The 16947-nt window shown below is 43.8% G+C and overlaps 1 protein-coding gene across 1 annotated transcript in view; it reads right to left on the reverse strand.

The window, feature by feature from the left end:
- Positions 1–16947, reverse strand: part of ADAMTSL1 (ADAMTS like 1) — a gene marked incomplete at its 5' end in the record, with an annotated part of 328947 nt that overhangs the window by 73311 nt on the left and 238689 nt on the right. The window contains 3 exons of the mRNA XM_039244420.1: positions 1101–1235; positions 5129–5308; positions 14043–14171. Of these exons, the coding sequence (XP_039100351.1) occupies positions 1101–1235; positions 5129–5308; positions 14043–14171 (444 nt within the window). The remainder of the gene's footprint in view (positions 1–1100; positions 1236–5128; positions 5309–14042; positions 14172–16947) is intronic.

A 16947-nucleotide genomic window follows, 5' to 3' on the forward strand; every position in this document is an offset into this window, starting at 1 on the left:
TCTATGAATTCTGATCAACATGATGTGGAAAAACTCAACACCAAGTTTATGTAAGTTATAGGAAACAGAATTGGAGCTACTTGTCATAGCATCTGTGTCTTATTTTTAAGGTAAGGTATTAAGGTATTTTTTCTCTTTCTTTCTTTTTTTCTTAAGGTCTTTTTTTTTTTTTTTTTTTCTAGGAGAGAGAGAGAGACAGCGTGAGCAGGGGAGGGTCAGAGAGAGAGGGAGTCACAGAATCTGAAACAGGCTCCAGGCTCTGGGCAGTCAGCACAGAGCCCGACGCGGGGCTCGAACCCACGAACCACGAGATCATGACCCAAGCGAAAGTCGGACGCTTAACTGACTAAGCCACCCAGGCGCCCCTCTTAAGGTCTTTGATAGCAGACAATTCTTCTTTTCCACCATGACCACCTCCAGAGGTCATGATGGGAGCGTAGAGGTTCCTGAGGCATCTCCACGATTCTGATGTGAAGGGCCCTGGGCAAGAAGCCTTTGCATACCTCTCTGCTACCAGAGGGCACCAGACATGTGGGCAATAATTGGTGAGGATTCCCAGTGACAGGTGTCAGGGAAGTTGTACTTGGTAAAGTTATCTAAACACTTGCTTTGAGAAGTCCATCTGGATTGGTTTTAGGCCCTACCTACAGAAGGCTAGCCTAAATAGAATTGTCTAGCTTTTTTCTTCTTGAAGGCTGATTATAGCTCTAATTTAGTTGTGAGGGTCCTGGGGTTATCCCGGGGTATGGTTGGCAAGGGGAGAGGGGATAGAAGAGCTGTTTTTACTGCTCTGCTCTTGACTTACTGTTTAGCGAGTCAACCTGATTGAGAGGATCTGGACTGTGGCATCCACCCAAGAGGATTCAGAAAGGAGCCATGTTGGAATCTAGACAAGCTAGAGTCCAGACAAAGATCTACACTCACCTCACATGGAAAGTCAGCCAAGTTTCCACTGGTGAGTCTGGATTCTGTAGGCAATTTAGTGATTTCCTGTTGGCCACCCCCTACCGCTGCCTCCCTCCCACCTGCAAGTAGTCACCAATCCATAAATCCTGTCCAGCCCTGGAATTCTGCCCAACGTTCCAGAGAATTGGACTCACCAAGGAGAGCGGAATTCCCAGGATCCAGGACCAGCTGTGCTCCCAGAGGAGATGTCAGCACTGAAGGGAGGTTCGGTCCAGTGGCTGAAAGTAAGGCCCTGATGTCTTCCAACTGTGTGGGGACTCGGGGGGGATCTGTGAGAAGGCAGATGGGGAGTCAGCCAGGTTAAAGCATGAAGGCTGCATTCAGGGGAGAAGGAGAGGTGGGTGTGCACATATGTGTGTCCACGTGTGAGGTGAGCACTACTATTGTCTAGTGCCTATCAAGGTGAGTCTGAATTTCAAGCTTAATATTTGATGCCCCAAACAATAAGGTCAGTAATAAGAATCAGGTATGTTGATTTTTAGGAGTTCCTTACTGTATAGCACTGTATACACAGTACCACTGGGTTCTTACAAATGTGTAGGCAAATTAAACCATTATAAAAACACTTTTAAAAAGCGAACACTTCTTCAGCATTTATTATGTGCCAAGTCCTGTGTTAAATAGTTTTCATTCCTTTCTTCATTTAACTCTTACAACATCCTTTAGAGCAGTTTGTTACTGTCCCCACAGATACACACACATCACCACAGGAATCCCTTATTTAAAAGAAGCCTACAGGTGACTATTTCTATGAAGAAAAGTGGTTATGAAGCTGATAAAGTTAATTTGCTTTGTGGTCTGGATTTTTAAGCCCAGGTAAGGACCAGATAAGCAGGACAGGGATGATCTGTGCTTCAAAATCTTAGAAGGGCTAAAGTCACCAGAGGTCACATTTAACCAGAGACCAAAGTGGCAAAAATGAGAAATATATGGGCTTGCCTGTCCCTTCCACTGGACAACCAAAGGGCGAGCCCCTATTGAATTTGGTGGCGAGGTGACCCGAGGTTCTCCAGGAAAAGCAGCAGAATCCTGTTTCCCCACTTCCTGCATCTCCCAGGGCGGACTCTCTCCTTTGCCTCTAGAGCACTTGTCAGGATCTAAAGACAAGCAGGAGTATTGCTCTTGCAACTGATGCTCATTTCATTGGTGTTCAGTGAGGGCCTATCATGTGCCTGTCATCTTGTTAGATACTTCTAAGGGTGGTAAGTAAGTCCCTATGGCTCCAGGGTCTGCTTCAGAAATAAACCTTCTCTCTACTCTGCCTTGACTACAAAAGACTGTCACATATAGAAAATAATGGTGAGCTTGAGATTTTATTAAAAAAATATATAATAGTTTAAAAATTATAAAGTCTTCATATATGTTGCATATAACTTAACAATACTATCTATATAGTATAGGGTGAAGATATCATGTGTGGGCTCAGGAATCCTCTCTTTGAGCTGTGACTCTGTCATTCACTACCTTGGGCAAGTCAAGTAGTCCCTCTGAGCCTTACTTTCCTGGTCTATAAAATGATGAGGCATCTCATCATTTCCCAGATCTCTTTCTGCTTTGAGATACTGTGATTTTAGAAACTTTAGGTGGCAGTTTACTCTAAGCTAGACTTTCCTCTTCTTATCTGTTTTAATACTCTCTTGAGAATACTGAAATTGAATACTGAGTATTCCTTCTGGAATATTAACTCAAGAAACCTTTGCTTGTTTACTACGAGCATAAAAGGGAGGTTATGTCACATCTTCAAAACCATCGGATCTTCTTAGGCCAAATGTCAGCTCCTCCTAAGGCCCTTACAGCTTTTATCTATTTTTCTTCTTTGGTGCATGTCCATCTGATCTTTCTAGGGAAACTGTAAATTTTCTGAGGGCAGGGGTCACCTCTTAAACTTATCCTAAAGCTCGATATGGAATTTAAAGGCTACATGTAATGAATGTTCATTCAATGGCTATAGGAGTAAATGAATGAAAATCTCATTACACTTCAAGTCTCCATACTACAGATTAATCACAGGTATTGGCATGAAACCTCAGTTTTTAATTTTTTTTAATGCCTATTTAGTTTTCAGAGAGAGAGAGAGAGAGAGAGAGAGAGAGAGAGCGCGAGCATGAGCAGGGGAGGCGCAGAGAGAGGGAGACACAGAATCTAAAGCAGGCTCCAGGCTCTGAGCTGTCAGCACAGAGCCCAATGTGGGGCTTGAACTCACAAACCGTGAGATCGTGACGTGAGTTGAAGTTGGACACTTAACCAACTGAGCCACCCAGGTGGCCCTGAAACCTCGGTTTTATACGTGAAGTCCCTTGTTTAAAAAGGAAGCCACATTTTTGGCCTATTAAAATTAAAAAAAGGGAGAGACATTATTTCTATGCTCATCAAGTACTTATAAAACTAAAAATACTTCGATTCATACACCAAGGCTTCTGATCAAGAAAAGCCCTAAACGTAAGAGGCTACATGGTGATTTGTTCCCATCACATTTGATTAAAACGGGAAGATGTTATGCTTGTCCAGCAACATGTTCACAGTCATGCTGTTTTATGGTTGCACAGCTGCCAGAGCTGGCTCACAGAATGCTCACACTTCCCTGGCAGACCTACAGTAGCAGCTACACGTCCTAGGCTTTCATCCCTGTCAGCACAGGCGACACGCAGGCCTTGTGAGGGAGGAGAACCCCATGGTGGAGCACTGTAGCTCAGTGTGAGGCAGAGGTCCCTGGGCCCAGGGCTCCAGCCTCGCACACAGCTCAGCCAGATGAGACCCAGCGCAGGACAAATGACACCCTCCACTGAACTGCTTTTCTGGGGCTTTCTATTACTGGAGGTTTATTCAGCCACTGGTGAGATGAAAACCAGCTTGGGCCTCTCTGAAATCTGAGTGGGCAGGGGCTAGAGACCCAAATTGTTGGTACATCAACAGCTGGGGTTATGGAAATACAAGTATAAAGTTTAATTATTTTTCCCCAAAGGAAGTCTATTGTGTGTGTGTGTGTGCGCACACGCGCACGCATGTGTGCATGCGTATTGGGTGTGTCTATTCATATTTCTTGCAGTTTTCTTTTTTCTTAGAATGATAGCTTTCTCTTAGTGAGAAAACTAGCTTAAGTGCTCTCATACTTGTTTTAAAAAAAAAGGGTAAGATAAAACCAAGCTTTTTTACGGCATCCCTCTAAGTTCCAGACTCTAACGGGGAAGATAAGCCCAGGGTCCCTAGTCTAGGGGAAAAACGGGTTATTGATCGCAACATGGCTGAGCCCAGCTGTGGGCAACAGGGAACGCTGGACGATGTCCCAGCAGTTGTTATTTTTAAATACCCATGTTATGCCAAGAACTGTGTTACACACTTTAGCCAGGGGTTCTTCTGTTTGGGGGTGCTATAGTCCAAATGTTTGTGTCCTCTCAAATTCATATGTGAAGTCCTGGTGGTGTTATTAGGTGATGGAGGGGAGGTAGGGCCCTCATGATGGGAATTAATGCACTTATAAATGAGACCCCAGAGAGCTGGCTGGTCCCTTCTGCTGTGAGAGGACACAGCAAGAAGCCAGCCATCTACAACCCAGAAAGGGGCTTCACCAGAACCAGATGGTCTTGGCATCTTGATTCTGGACTTTCAGCCTCTAGAAGCATGAGAAATAAATTTCCGTTGTTTATCAGCTACTCAGTTTGTGGGGTTGTCTTCTAGCAGGCTAAGACAGCGGGATGCCTGTGTGGACTTTATGTGGGCTAGACTATGAACCTCCCAAAATTATATGCAAAATGTTGCATGTCTGAATTCTTCTGGAGGGGGTAATCTATAGCTTTCATTTGATTCTCAAAGAAGTCTTGAACATGGAAGACATTAAAAATAACTGCTTTACTTCCGTAGCTCAAGCGGACGACCCCCTCCTCCTATGTGGGCAGTCCTTGTTGAAAAGGTGTCCATGTCAAGACCAGCATTTAAGGCTTAGTAAGGCTCAGTGAGCCAGCCAAGGTCACACAGGGAAGAAGTGGTAGATCCAGGGTTCAAACTGCTGTCTGCCTGGCCTCCAAGTCTGTGTTCTTTCTACTGGAAGGCCCTAAGGTGGGGAGAAGGGAAGGGATGTTGCTTTTAAGTACTTAATTGGATCAGAGGGGATCAGACAGCCACCCCCATGGGGTCCAGCAGGGGCAGCTGGCCTCATGGTGTTTACCTAGGATCAGCAGCTGCGTGCTCTCTGTCAGCTCTCCATGCACGTTGGCTGTCCTGCAGGAGTAGAGGCCCTGATCTGAGGAGGACACGTCTGTGAGCAGCAAGGAGCCCTCGTGTAGATGGTGAGGGGGGCCCAGTTTGCTTTTATTCCTGAACCAAGTGACTTCGGCTTCAGGCACACCTAGGAAGAAAAAAAAAAAAAAAAACAAAACCTCAATCAGCTAAACACATTTAGGTGCCCCGGAGGCAGTTCTCTGGCTGCTTGGTGGGCCCTCCCAGGGGCTCCTCCACAGGAAGCATCTGCCTGGGCGTCTTCCACCATCCTTTGGCCAAACTAAATAATGCCTCTGACCTCTCCGTGGTCTTGAGATCTTTTGCCTTTTAAAACTCACACACTGACGCGGCAGGAAGAGAGAGGCCAGTTAACAGAACAGGGGGCAGCTGGTAAGGGTGCTTGCCAAGGGGGAAGGAAAGTACCCAAAGTCTTTGTGGAAAGCACAGATAAACCCAAGAACCACATCTATACCTCAGTGAAAAGTCACTTTTGACAATTACGTGAAACCAACATGAATAGTGAATAAGTGAAGCTAGACACAAAAGAGGATATACTGTATGATTTCATCTCTGGAAGTGAAAAACCAAAACTGATAACATCAATCTAAGCTGTTAGCTGTCAGGGTGATGGTTCCTCTGAGAGGGAGGGATGAATGGGGAGGGACTGGAAGGGGGCCCTGGTGGCTGGCAATTCTCCATGTCTTGACCTGAGGGCTGGTTCTGTGGGCTCGGTAACTTTATGACATGTACCCTTTCCTGTATAGGTAATTACACTTCAATAGAAAGTTAAAAGCTACAAAATATTAGTATATTCGTGAACTAGACAAATGAAAGCTGCTGGAACTTTACCAGAATTGACACTACATGTGGAAAATATGCCTCTATTTTTTGGAGCCTATGTTTTTTCTTTTTTAAAAAACCGTTTATTTATTTTGGGAAAGAGAATCCCAAGCAGGCTCTGAGCCATCAGCACAGAGCCCAACGTGAGGCTCCATCTCACAAACCGTGAGACCATGACCTCAGCCGAAAGGGTGAGATGCTTAACATGCTGAGCCACCCGGTTGCCCCAAGCCTATGTATTTTTCTTAGAACAAGAGAACATGGAACCATGGTCAGTAGCACCACAGAGGGAGAGACAAAAAGAAAGTACTCTGTTCTCTCTTCAACCCAGGTTTATTGTCTGTGAGAGAGAGCTGGGGAGTGTGCAAATGAGTTAGGATAGAGTATATGCCTTTAGAAGTTGGGCTTTGTCTTCCTCTATGGGCGCCATTGGTTGAACACTTGTGTTTCCCCACGAATTCATATGTTGGAGTCCTAACCATCTCCAATGTGATGGTATTTGGAGATAGGGCCTTCGGAGGTAATTAGGTTTAGATGAGATCATGGGGGTGGAGTCATCATGGTGGGCTTAGTGCCCTTATAAGAAGAGACCAGAGATCTTGTCCTCTTCTCTCCATCGTGTCAGGACACAGTAAGATGGATATCTGCAATCCAGGAAAAGATCTCTCAGCAGAAGTTGGATGGACTGGTACCTTCATCTCAGACTTCGAGAGATAAATTTTGGACATTTAAGCCACCTATTCTACGGATATTTTGTAAGAGCAGCCTTGGTAGGTGAAGACAAGGGGACAGGCTTAATTCTTTAGGAAGCCTCTCTATGGCTAACATGCTGGTAAGCAAGCTCCTGGTTCAGGATGAGCCTTCCAAGATAGTCTGCCCCACAGGAGGCTGAGCTCTGAGTGAGTTGAGAGACAGAAAATCCGTGGCATCAATTCACAGGTCTTTGGGGTACAGAAAGTCCGTTTCTCGCAATGCTCAGCCTGGTGGCCCAGCTCAAAAAATTTACTCAGAAATCTGGGGCATGTATCCAGCGTGTGTTTATAATGTCAAATCCTGGTAAATGGGAGTCAAAACCAGGAAGAGTCAAGGGGCTGCGCCTTTAGTCCTGTGCTTTCCTGAGCCGGGGCTGGATTCTGCCCTTGGGACAAGGGTAGTGTTGCCCTTAACGGGCAGCCGACTGGTGAGAATACAGACCTGTGTACCTGTCCCTTGTCCTTGAATCCAATGAACAATTTACCAGCAGTCTATGCTGTAACACCCAGATCCAGAGCCCTAATTATGGACCCTACATACTTGTTACTCCTGAGCTCCGGTAGCAGGAAGTGGGGTGGAGGTAGGAAGGTGGTCTCACACTCCCTCACTAATGATGAACTGCTGGGTGTGAATTCACTGGTATCCTGGCAGCTCTGCTGCCTCAGGTGGGCCTGGAGCAGTGGCCGAAGGTGGTGGTCAAAATGTTTGGCCAATCTGTAAGGCCTTCCTCCCTGTTATGAGGAACAGAGGAGCTCTGTGGTTTTCTCTTTTAGTCAAATTACCAGTAATTTGAGTGAGAATCACTAAGGATCACCAGGCTGGCTGGAAATAGGAGGCAGAACAGGTGAAAGGGGATGGAGATTTAGATACCACATCCCTGTCTCATCAGGGAGAGAGGCATACGTCATGCTGCCTGATGCTCAAATGCAGAAGGACCAAGTTGGCACGGCCTCTGAATATACTTGGACAAAAGATGCAGGTAAGAGGCAGAGAAGTTGATTTTTCATTGCAGCACCACTAGGGAGAGCAAGAGCATCATGGTGCCTTGCCATGCCAGCTCGGACTTTGGACCCTGAGCTCAGTTTTTATGTTAAAACAACAACAACAACAAACCCACAGAATTCAAGAGAAGGCCTCTGAAAGGCAAGCGGAAGAAAACATTCCCTGCCATTTCTCTCCTGAAAGCACTAGGAAAAACGAGGCCCTACAAATCATTTTCGGCAAGTCTTTTCCTCGCTATGAATTGCTCATGCAGCATGTGTGCTGGAACGTTCTTTCGAGGATGGCTACGGGCAGCAAGCACACAATCCCTGATAGAAGCTAAGGCTGTTCTGGAGCAAGAGAGGCAGAGTAACTGAGGACTGATGGGTGTGTGGGGGAGGGGGGGTAATGGGCATGGAGGAGGGCACTTGCGGGGATGAGCACTGGGTGTTATATGGAAACCAACTTGACAATAAACTATTTGTAAAAAAAAAGAAAGAAAGAAAGAGGCAGAGTAAGAGAGCTGGACTAAGTGGGTGTTCAGTGTCGCTAAGTTAATGGGGTGGGAGGGGTGTGGGGGGAGAGGGGAGCGAACGGTGCTGATGGGGGGTGGTGTGTGTGTCTCATGAGGCTCTCTCTCCAACATAGACAAATCCTGCAGCAAGGATCCTTCAGGGAAGCAGGACAGCCAGAGGCCGAGACATGTAGGAGAAGAGAGGAAGTGGGAGGGGCGGAGAGGGAAGGTGAGAAACGAGAGGCGAGGGAGAGACACCTGGAGCCATTCCCCACTTCCCCATGAAGTGGGTGCAAGCTTCTTCTATTCCCGTAATCGCTCTGCCTCATGCCCCCTTGAAATCAGGGTGTTTGCCAGGACAGGGTGCTTGCCAAAAGGACTGAGTTCCTCAGGTGAGGGAAGGGGTGCTCTTGGGAGAACTAGAAATATTCAGGATAGCAAAGGGTGGAAGGAACTTATCTCCAATCTCTGTACAATTAAAGCCATAAATGTGACAGCAGGGCCAAAGGAGGAGAAACTATGGAGGAATTGTTCTTTAATACACTTATTAGCAAATCTCTCTCAGGCTCACTCAAGTATGGACCCGCATTAGGAATCTGCTGATGGAGGAGCTGTGTCTGGGGTCACATTTTGGGGGCCTCCTGCCTGGGACTGTGGGCCTTAGGCAGAGAATGACACCAAAAAGATGCTTTAGAATCTTTTGAGTCCTTTTCATGACTGACTCGAGCATCTTATAAACAAAGAAGAAAGGAAGAGGAAAAATAAATGAGGCCACACAGAGCACTACTGTCCTCAGGAGAGGATAATGATGCTTTAGTAAACATCACCAGCCATTGTTTAAGCCAGTGTGCCTCGAAAAGGTACCAGATACATGTGCTTAATACTAATGTTCAGAATACCTGAGCATGGGGAATGAGCAAAGGTCAGGAACTGTGCATGAACACACTAGAGGAAGAAGAACATTTGGTGAACATTTGCTATAAGCCAAACCTTTTATAAACATCATCACATTTTTCACATCAAGTGATGTGAGCTTGGATCCCTGAATGATGACAAGGGCACAGAGCCCTTGTCCCTTCCTAATCCTCACCGCATGGCCAATCAGTAACCTACAAATGGCAGTGTGGAGACCCAAACTCCCTCATTCAATGCCACAGACCCCCATCTGCCTGCCAATGTACCCGACTGCCTCTTTAGAGAAGATCAGAATTGCTGCACTATTGTTTCTGACCTGTCAAATCCTTTCTACTTAAAAAGTTACCCTTTAAGTTAACCTAAAGGGTTAAAGAGTTAGCCTTTCTGCTGTAACTGTAACACCAAGGTTATTGTTAGGAGAGGTGTCTAGAGCCCACATATGTTGGCTTTGTTAGCTCTCTTCTTGTTGAGAAGCTGGTCAGGTTGTGGGAGATTTTTTTTCTAGACTGTTGTGATGTGACCACACATTTTACTGAAAGAAATGTCTAAAAAAATGACAGAAAATATACTCTACCACAGAACAAAGTCCAAGGTATGTTGTTGACAAGTTACTTGGACAGGCTCCACACTCTGGATTCTCTTGGTAGGATTTGTGTCTAAAACAGGGGAGGGGAAAAAGCTCATCTTTTACTTTTTCTCCTTGGTGGCAAATCTTCTCAACAGCACAGTGCCCTCCCTGTTGCTTGAAAGGATCAATAAATGTGGTCAGAATGGGTTGTCACTTGATATGGTTATAAGGATTAGTGCCCTTAATCTCCACAGAACTGCTAGGTAGGGTGATGCCACAATACTTTTTTAAAATTCCAGACAGGAGATTCTTGCTAACCACTTGTTATATTCGGATCGCTGCTTGCTCCTTGGCAGCTTGTCAGCATTTCAAGGTGGGGTGTCCACTGCAAGGTGCTCCTTAACATGATGCACTTTAGAAACTTCTTCGATGGCTTGGTGCAAGAAACGAAAAGGATACAGTAACTGAAATGGCGGTCTTGGCAATTATTCTAAAGAACCGTAGAAGTCTGGACACAAGGTTTTCAGCCGTCCACATTTTTCCACGCTGACTGTGGCAGACACTGATAGCTGTTCATAAAACCTGTTTCCTTCTTTTTCCTGGGTATCCCTCTAGGCTACACTGTTCAATATCCCATGTGGTGGTGAGTGACCACGTGACTAAGAGGGACTGTGAGAAGTGTCAATGTGTGCCGCTTCTAGGTCTGGCCCTGAAAAGCCTTCCCAAACACCTTCCACGCTTTGTTTTTTCCCTCTTCGGGTTGACTGGTTAGAGATAACCCCTGGGGACACTTTGGAGGGCATGTGTTGAAAATAACAAAGCCGCTAGCATCCCTTGAGCCTGAGTGACTGTGTGGGGCAGCCGTTCTCTGGACTCATAGCTAAACGACAATAAACTTCTATTGTATTTGGTCCATTATACACTTGGTCTACTTATTACCAGAGTCTGTCCTAATGAATATACTGCCCATCACTGACTCCTCAACTATTTATTTCTGTATCACTAGTCCTGACAATTTTACCCCCCCAAGTTCTTCAAAAGCTTCCTTGGCTCTTAGGATAAAATCCCAAATTGTACCATAATCTATGAGAACATGTAAGAGCCAGTCCCTGCCTTCTGCCCCCAACCCTCCAGCCACATGTCATGCTACCTTCTTCTCTGCTCTCTGTCCTAGAGCCATACCAGCCATATTCTACTCCTTTAGATGAAGCCTGCTCTTTCTACCTCAGGACCTTTGTATGTGCTAATCCCAAATGACAAACACTCCCTCCTCCCCCAATCCTTTATCTCCTACTAAGTTTTCTGAACTCTCCTCAAATAGAGAAAATGTGTGTGAGTAGGCCAGTGCATTAGATCACTTTTCAAGAAGAATGTTCATCATACTCGTTGCTTAATATTTTTTATGTTTAAGGGTTGGGAAGAATCTGTGAGGCTGCATCTTACAAGTTGAAAGCATACATGTACAAAAACTTATTTAATGAGAAACTTCTAAGAACCCAAACATGTAAGGAAAGAAGTTAATCTATGTAAATTATATAATATTCTTAGTATAGACTATAAAATAGCCATTAAAGTTATACCACGAGAAAGCCACAGAGCCACTTGTATTAGTAACGTAAAAGTCACTGCTACTGCCATTGAGCATCATATTTTGACTGGAGATTCAGTTCAAGGGTAACTGCTTTCTCCAGCAAATTCACAGACCAACTAGGTAATCAAAAGTAGTCTCTTTCCCAGCCCTCTGAGGAAATATCTTATTTAACAAAAGGCATAATGACAAAGGAACACAGATGCATTTTGGTTAACCATGATGAACACAAATGGTTCTATGAGTAAAAATAAAAATAAAGACTGTACTGTGCATGGCCAGGCAAGAACTGGGCACGGCAGCCTGTGGTCTCACGATAAGGTCACCAAGAGTGAGTCTCTGGATGGAGTCAGGGAGACAGGAAGTGCCATGGGAGAACTGGCCAAAGCTGGTTTTAGTGTCCCTGGTTCCCTGTGGTAAATACTGCCTCGCCTGGATTCTGCTTCTTCAGTCTCCTTTAAGTGCCCACTTCCCTTGTTGCGCTGTCCCTTGCTCCCCATTCTTCTATTCCTACCAACCTCACCCATCAAGAAGAAAGCCACCATGTTCCATTTTATCTCAGTCAGTGCTGTCTCTGAGGCCTGTGTTCGCAGTGATTGGGTGGGAAACGATGGCTCTGCACAGAAGGCCTTATCTGTACCATCAGTCCCTGCATGAAGGGCAGCCCCTTTGGAGGTGTTATGTGACTCCTCATCTGGGAATACAGAGCCTGCAGAGCTATGGTTGTGAGGTTGGACATGCAGGCCTAGGGATGCTTTATTAAAAAGAAGCTAATGTAGGATGACAGAGAGAGATTTATATTTCTGATTTCCTGGAGCTACCAGAATATTTCAGAGGAGACCAGCCTGGCCACTGTTCGGAAACAAACTGCTTTAGGTTAAGATCTTCTTCCTACCTATTTGAAAATGGGTTATGTGGCTTATGAATCCTAAGTGGAGGTAAAGCTTCTGATAATGGGGTGTAGATCTGAGATAGAGAAAGGCCCAGAACAGGGTGCCACTGCCTGTCCACTGTGTACACTGAGCATGACCGGGGAACCTGCGTTTGGGTGTGCCACAGCAGGGTGTATCTGCTGAGGACAGCAAGCAGGGGACTGTAGCCAGGCCCTGGTACAATGCATTTCTTTGCATTGTGGGAGTGAAAACCCTTAGGGTAGATGTCACCAAGTAGTGTGGTCCATAGGAAGGGAGAATCAGCAGCTGGGTTTTGTATGACTTTTTTTTTCTTTTTTTTAAGTTTATTTATCGAGAGAGAGAAAGAGAGAGCCAGGGAGGGGCAGAGAGAGAGGCAGAGAGAGAATCCCAAGCAGGCTCCACACTGTCAGCGCAGAGCCCAATGAAGGGCTTGAACTTATGAACCATGAGATCATGACCTAAGCCACAATTAAGAATTGAATGTTTAACCAACTGAGTCATCCCAGCACCTCTGTTGTTTTTTAATTGAAGGTAAGTATCTTTATAAAGAGCATACTACCACCCCCTACTGTCTACTTTTCCTCCACTTTCCTCTGACTTCCAGTCCCCCATAGGCCTCTGAATTTGCAAGGCTAACTGGAGGGCAATTCCTGTATCACCATTCCTAACAGCACTGGCTGTTCTCATCAATGACTCCTACCACTTTTGATGAGAGTAAGCTCCAGATTCCTGCTGGTCTTATCTCTGCCATCTCTCATGTTCCTCTACCCCTTACTTTTCTATTGCCACTGCCCTGAGGTCAGGTCCCCATTATCTCTTCTCTAAACTACTATGCCAGTTTTTTGATTTTAAGATTTTATTTTTAAGTAATCTCTATACCCAATGTGGGACTCGAACTCACAGCCTGAAAATCGAGTCATATGCTCTACTGACTGAGTCAGCCAGGTGCCGCAACTATGATGACAGCTTCCTTTCTTTTTTTCTTTTAATGTTTTATTTATTTCTGAGAGAGAGAGAGAGAGAGCGCGCGCGCGCACATTAGTAGGGGAGGGTCAGAGAGAGAGGGAGATACAGAATCTGAAGCAGGCTCCAGGCTCTGAGCTAGCTGTCAGCACAGAGCCTGACACAGGGCTTGAACCAACGAACCATGAGATAGTGACCTGAGCTGAAGTCAGATGCTTAACTGACTGAGCCACCCAGGTGCCCCCGATGACAGCTTTTTAATGGGCCTCTCTGGTTCAGTATTTCCTATCTTCAGTCCATTTTATGCACTGCTGTTGGCTTGGGCTTCTGGAAGCATGGCTCCTTAAGGTCGCTATCCACCCACCTTTTTCTGACCTCCTTGGCTCAGCTTTAAGGTCTTCCATGGCATAGTTACAACCCACCTTTCTAAAGTTTAAGCCTTTTCACACCATTTCTGTACTCTGGGCTCCAGCCAGACCAAACCACACACTTTTTGCTTATTTTTGGGGGCTTACTTCCATGAATTTTTCCACACTCTTTTGTCCACTTGGAACACACTTTGCTCCCATCTTTGGATGTTCATATTCTCTCAGTGTGCAAGGCTGAAATAAGAAACCACTTCAGTCCCAGCCAGAATTCATCTTTCCTCCTCTAAATGCCTGTAGCATTTTCCATGTTCAGGGTGACTGAGGTTCCTTCCTTAGCTTTCCTACTAGCCCTGAGTCCCTGAGAATAGAATCTGTATTCATCTTCGTATCCCCTGACCTAGCACAAGGCTCCATTAATATTTGAACAGATGAATTAACACATGAATACATTTCTCACCTGCAACTTGGCAGTTAATTGTCACGTTCACTCCTTGCACTGTTTTGATGGTGCTTCCTACATCCACTGTGATTGAGGGCTCCTCCGTGTTGATCACAGTCACTCGTGATGTCTTCACTAGTGGCTTTCCTGAAAGTGGAAAGGAATATGAGATATTACGAGATGGTGGCTATGGGCTTGGGGGCATTCACTTGAAATATGGGATGACCCACAATGAACAACTAGTATACCCAGGCTTTTCCCACAAACCATGTTTTCCTTTGATAAAGCTGTAACTATACAATATAGAAACCACCCACCCAGTCACCCACCCACTTACCCACCAAAGAATTGTCAGAATAAGAACAAAGTTTGAAGAATCTGAGGACGGAGCATAGTATCTAAGAAGCTGGGATGATTTGTGATTTGTGCATTTTATCATTAAATTAATAAATGATATTATATATTCTATTTTAAGGGATTATTATTTTTTCTTCTTTTAAAAATGTTTATTTATTTTGGGAGAGAGAAAGACAGTGTGTGCATGAGCAGGGGAGGGGCAGAGACAAGGGGAGAGAAAATCCCAGGTAGGCTCTGCATTGTCAGCACAGAGCCAGATATGGGGCTTGAGTCCATGAATTATGAGATCATGACCTGAGCCAAAATCGAGTCAGATGCTTAATGGACTGAGCCACCCAGGTGCCCTAAGGGCTTACTGTTTTTAATTTGAAATAATTATTTACTTTGAGATAATTATAGATTCACATGTAGTTGTAAGAAATAACACAGAGCAATGTTGTGTACTTGCTACCCAGATTCCCCCAACAGTAACATCTTATAGAACTATAGTATCATAACTAGGACATTGACATTGACAAAGTTAAGCTAAAGAACATTCCCATCACTATAGGAGCCCAAATGCTGCCCCCAACCTTGCCTTAATCCTTCAGTAACTTTTAATCTCTTTTCTATTTCTATAATTTTGTCATTTCAAGAACATTAATAAAAATGGAATCATATAGTATTGTAATCTTTTTAGATTTTGTTTTCCACTCAGAATAATTCTTTGGAGATTATATGGGGTCTCTAATGGTACCATGGTTGTGTGCTTTACTTGTTGAAGGACATCTGGGTTGTTTCCAGATGTGTCTATTTAAATAAAGCTGCTATAAACATTTGTGTACAAGTCTGTGTGTTAATGTAAGTCTTCATTCATCTGGGATAAAGGCCCAGGAGTGCCACTGGTAGGGCATGTGGTAGCTGCATATTTTGTTTGTAAAGAAACTGCTGAACTGTTTTCCAGAGTGGCTATACCATTTCACATTCCCATCAGTAATGAGTGAGTGATCCAGTTTCTCTCCATCTTTGCCAGCATTTGGTGTTGTCATTTAATTTTAGCCATTCTGATAGGTGTGTAGTGACATAATTGTGGGGTGAGTTCCCATTTCCCTAACGCTACTGATGTTGATATTTTTTCATGTGTTTCTTGCCATCTTTACATCCTCTTTGGTGAAGTGTTTCTTCATGTCCTTTGAGCATTTTCTCATTGGATTCTTATTTTCTGTTGAGTTTTGCAAGTTCTTTATATTCTACATATTAGTCTTCTGTCAGATATGTGGTTTGCAAAGACTTTTTCCCAGTTCTATAACTTTTCATCTTCTGAGACAGGTTCTTTCACAGAACAAAAGTGTTGTTAACTTTGATAATCTCATTTATCAAGTTTTCCTTTCATGGATCATGCTTTTGACATTAAGTCTAAAAACTATCTAGGTCTAGATCTTCAAGATTTTTACCTATTTTTTTTTTCGTAAAAGTTTTATAGTTTTACATTTTACACTGAAGTCTGTGATACATTTTGAATTAACTTTTATATAGGTGTGAGACTTTGATAAAATTGCACTTTTTTTTTTGCCTATGGATGTACAATTGCTCCATCACCAATTATTGAATAAGCTATCTTTCTTTCATCGCATTGTTTTTGTACTTTTGTCAAAATAAGTTGGACATATTTTTGTGGATCTGTCTCTGGGTTCTCCCTTCTATTCCACTGTTCTGTGCATCTATCCATCTACCAATATGACATAGTCTTAATAATTGTAACTATATAATTAATCTTGCATTTGGGTAGGTTGATTCTTTCCACTTTATTTTTCTTTGCTAATCTAGTTTTTTTTTTCTTTTCTACATAAGGTTTACAATAATTTGTCTACACCCTTAAAATCTTACTGGTATTTTGATAGTGATTACATTACTCTATCAGTTTGGGGAGAATTCATATTCTATGTTGCACCTTCCCATACATGAACAGTATATGTCTATTTATTTAGATCTCTTAATTTCTTCAATCAGTGTTTTATGGTTTCCAACATACAAGTTTCATATCCATTTTGTTAGATTTATACCTAATCATTTTGATTTTTTTGAGGGATTGTAAATTACATTGTATTTTCAATTTTGCTGTTCATTGATAATATATAGATATACTGTTGATTTTTGTGTATGCTGTGACCTTGTTAAACTTACACATTAGTTCTAGGACTTGTTGTGGGTAGATTTCTTGTAATTTTCTATGTAGCTGATCATTTTGTCTACAAACAGTTTTATTCCTTCCTTTCTGATCTATATGCCCATCATTTCACTGGATAGAGCTTCCAGCACTGAGTAAGGGTGCTGGAACTGGATAAGAATGCAGAATAAGAGTGGTGATGGTGGGTTTTGGGTATGATGAGTGATTTTCAATCTAACCCTGGACATTTTTATTTATGTTATGCAAATCTGGATCTTATTTAAGCCTACTGTTTTAGCTGGCTTTCTCTGCCACCACTAAGATGGGGGAGCAGGGAGGGGCCACCTTATTACTACGTAATGGAAGTAGAGGTGCAGATTCTCCAGCTGCCTTTTTTGTCACTCATATGAGGGACTCCTC

Source organism: Hyaena hyaena, unplaced genomic scaffold (assembly GCF_003009895.1).
Source record: "Hyaena hyaena isolate Hyena2069 unplaced genomic scaffold, ASM300989v1 scaffold_240, whole genome shotgun sequence".
Taxonomy (NCBI): domain Eukaryota; kingdom Metazoa; phylum Chordata; class Mammalia; order Carnivora; family Hyaenidae; genus Hyaena; species Hyaena hyaena.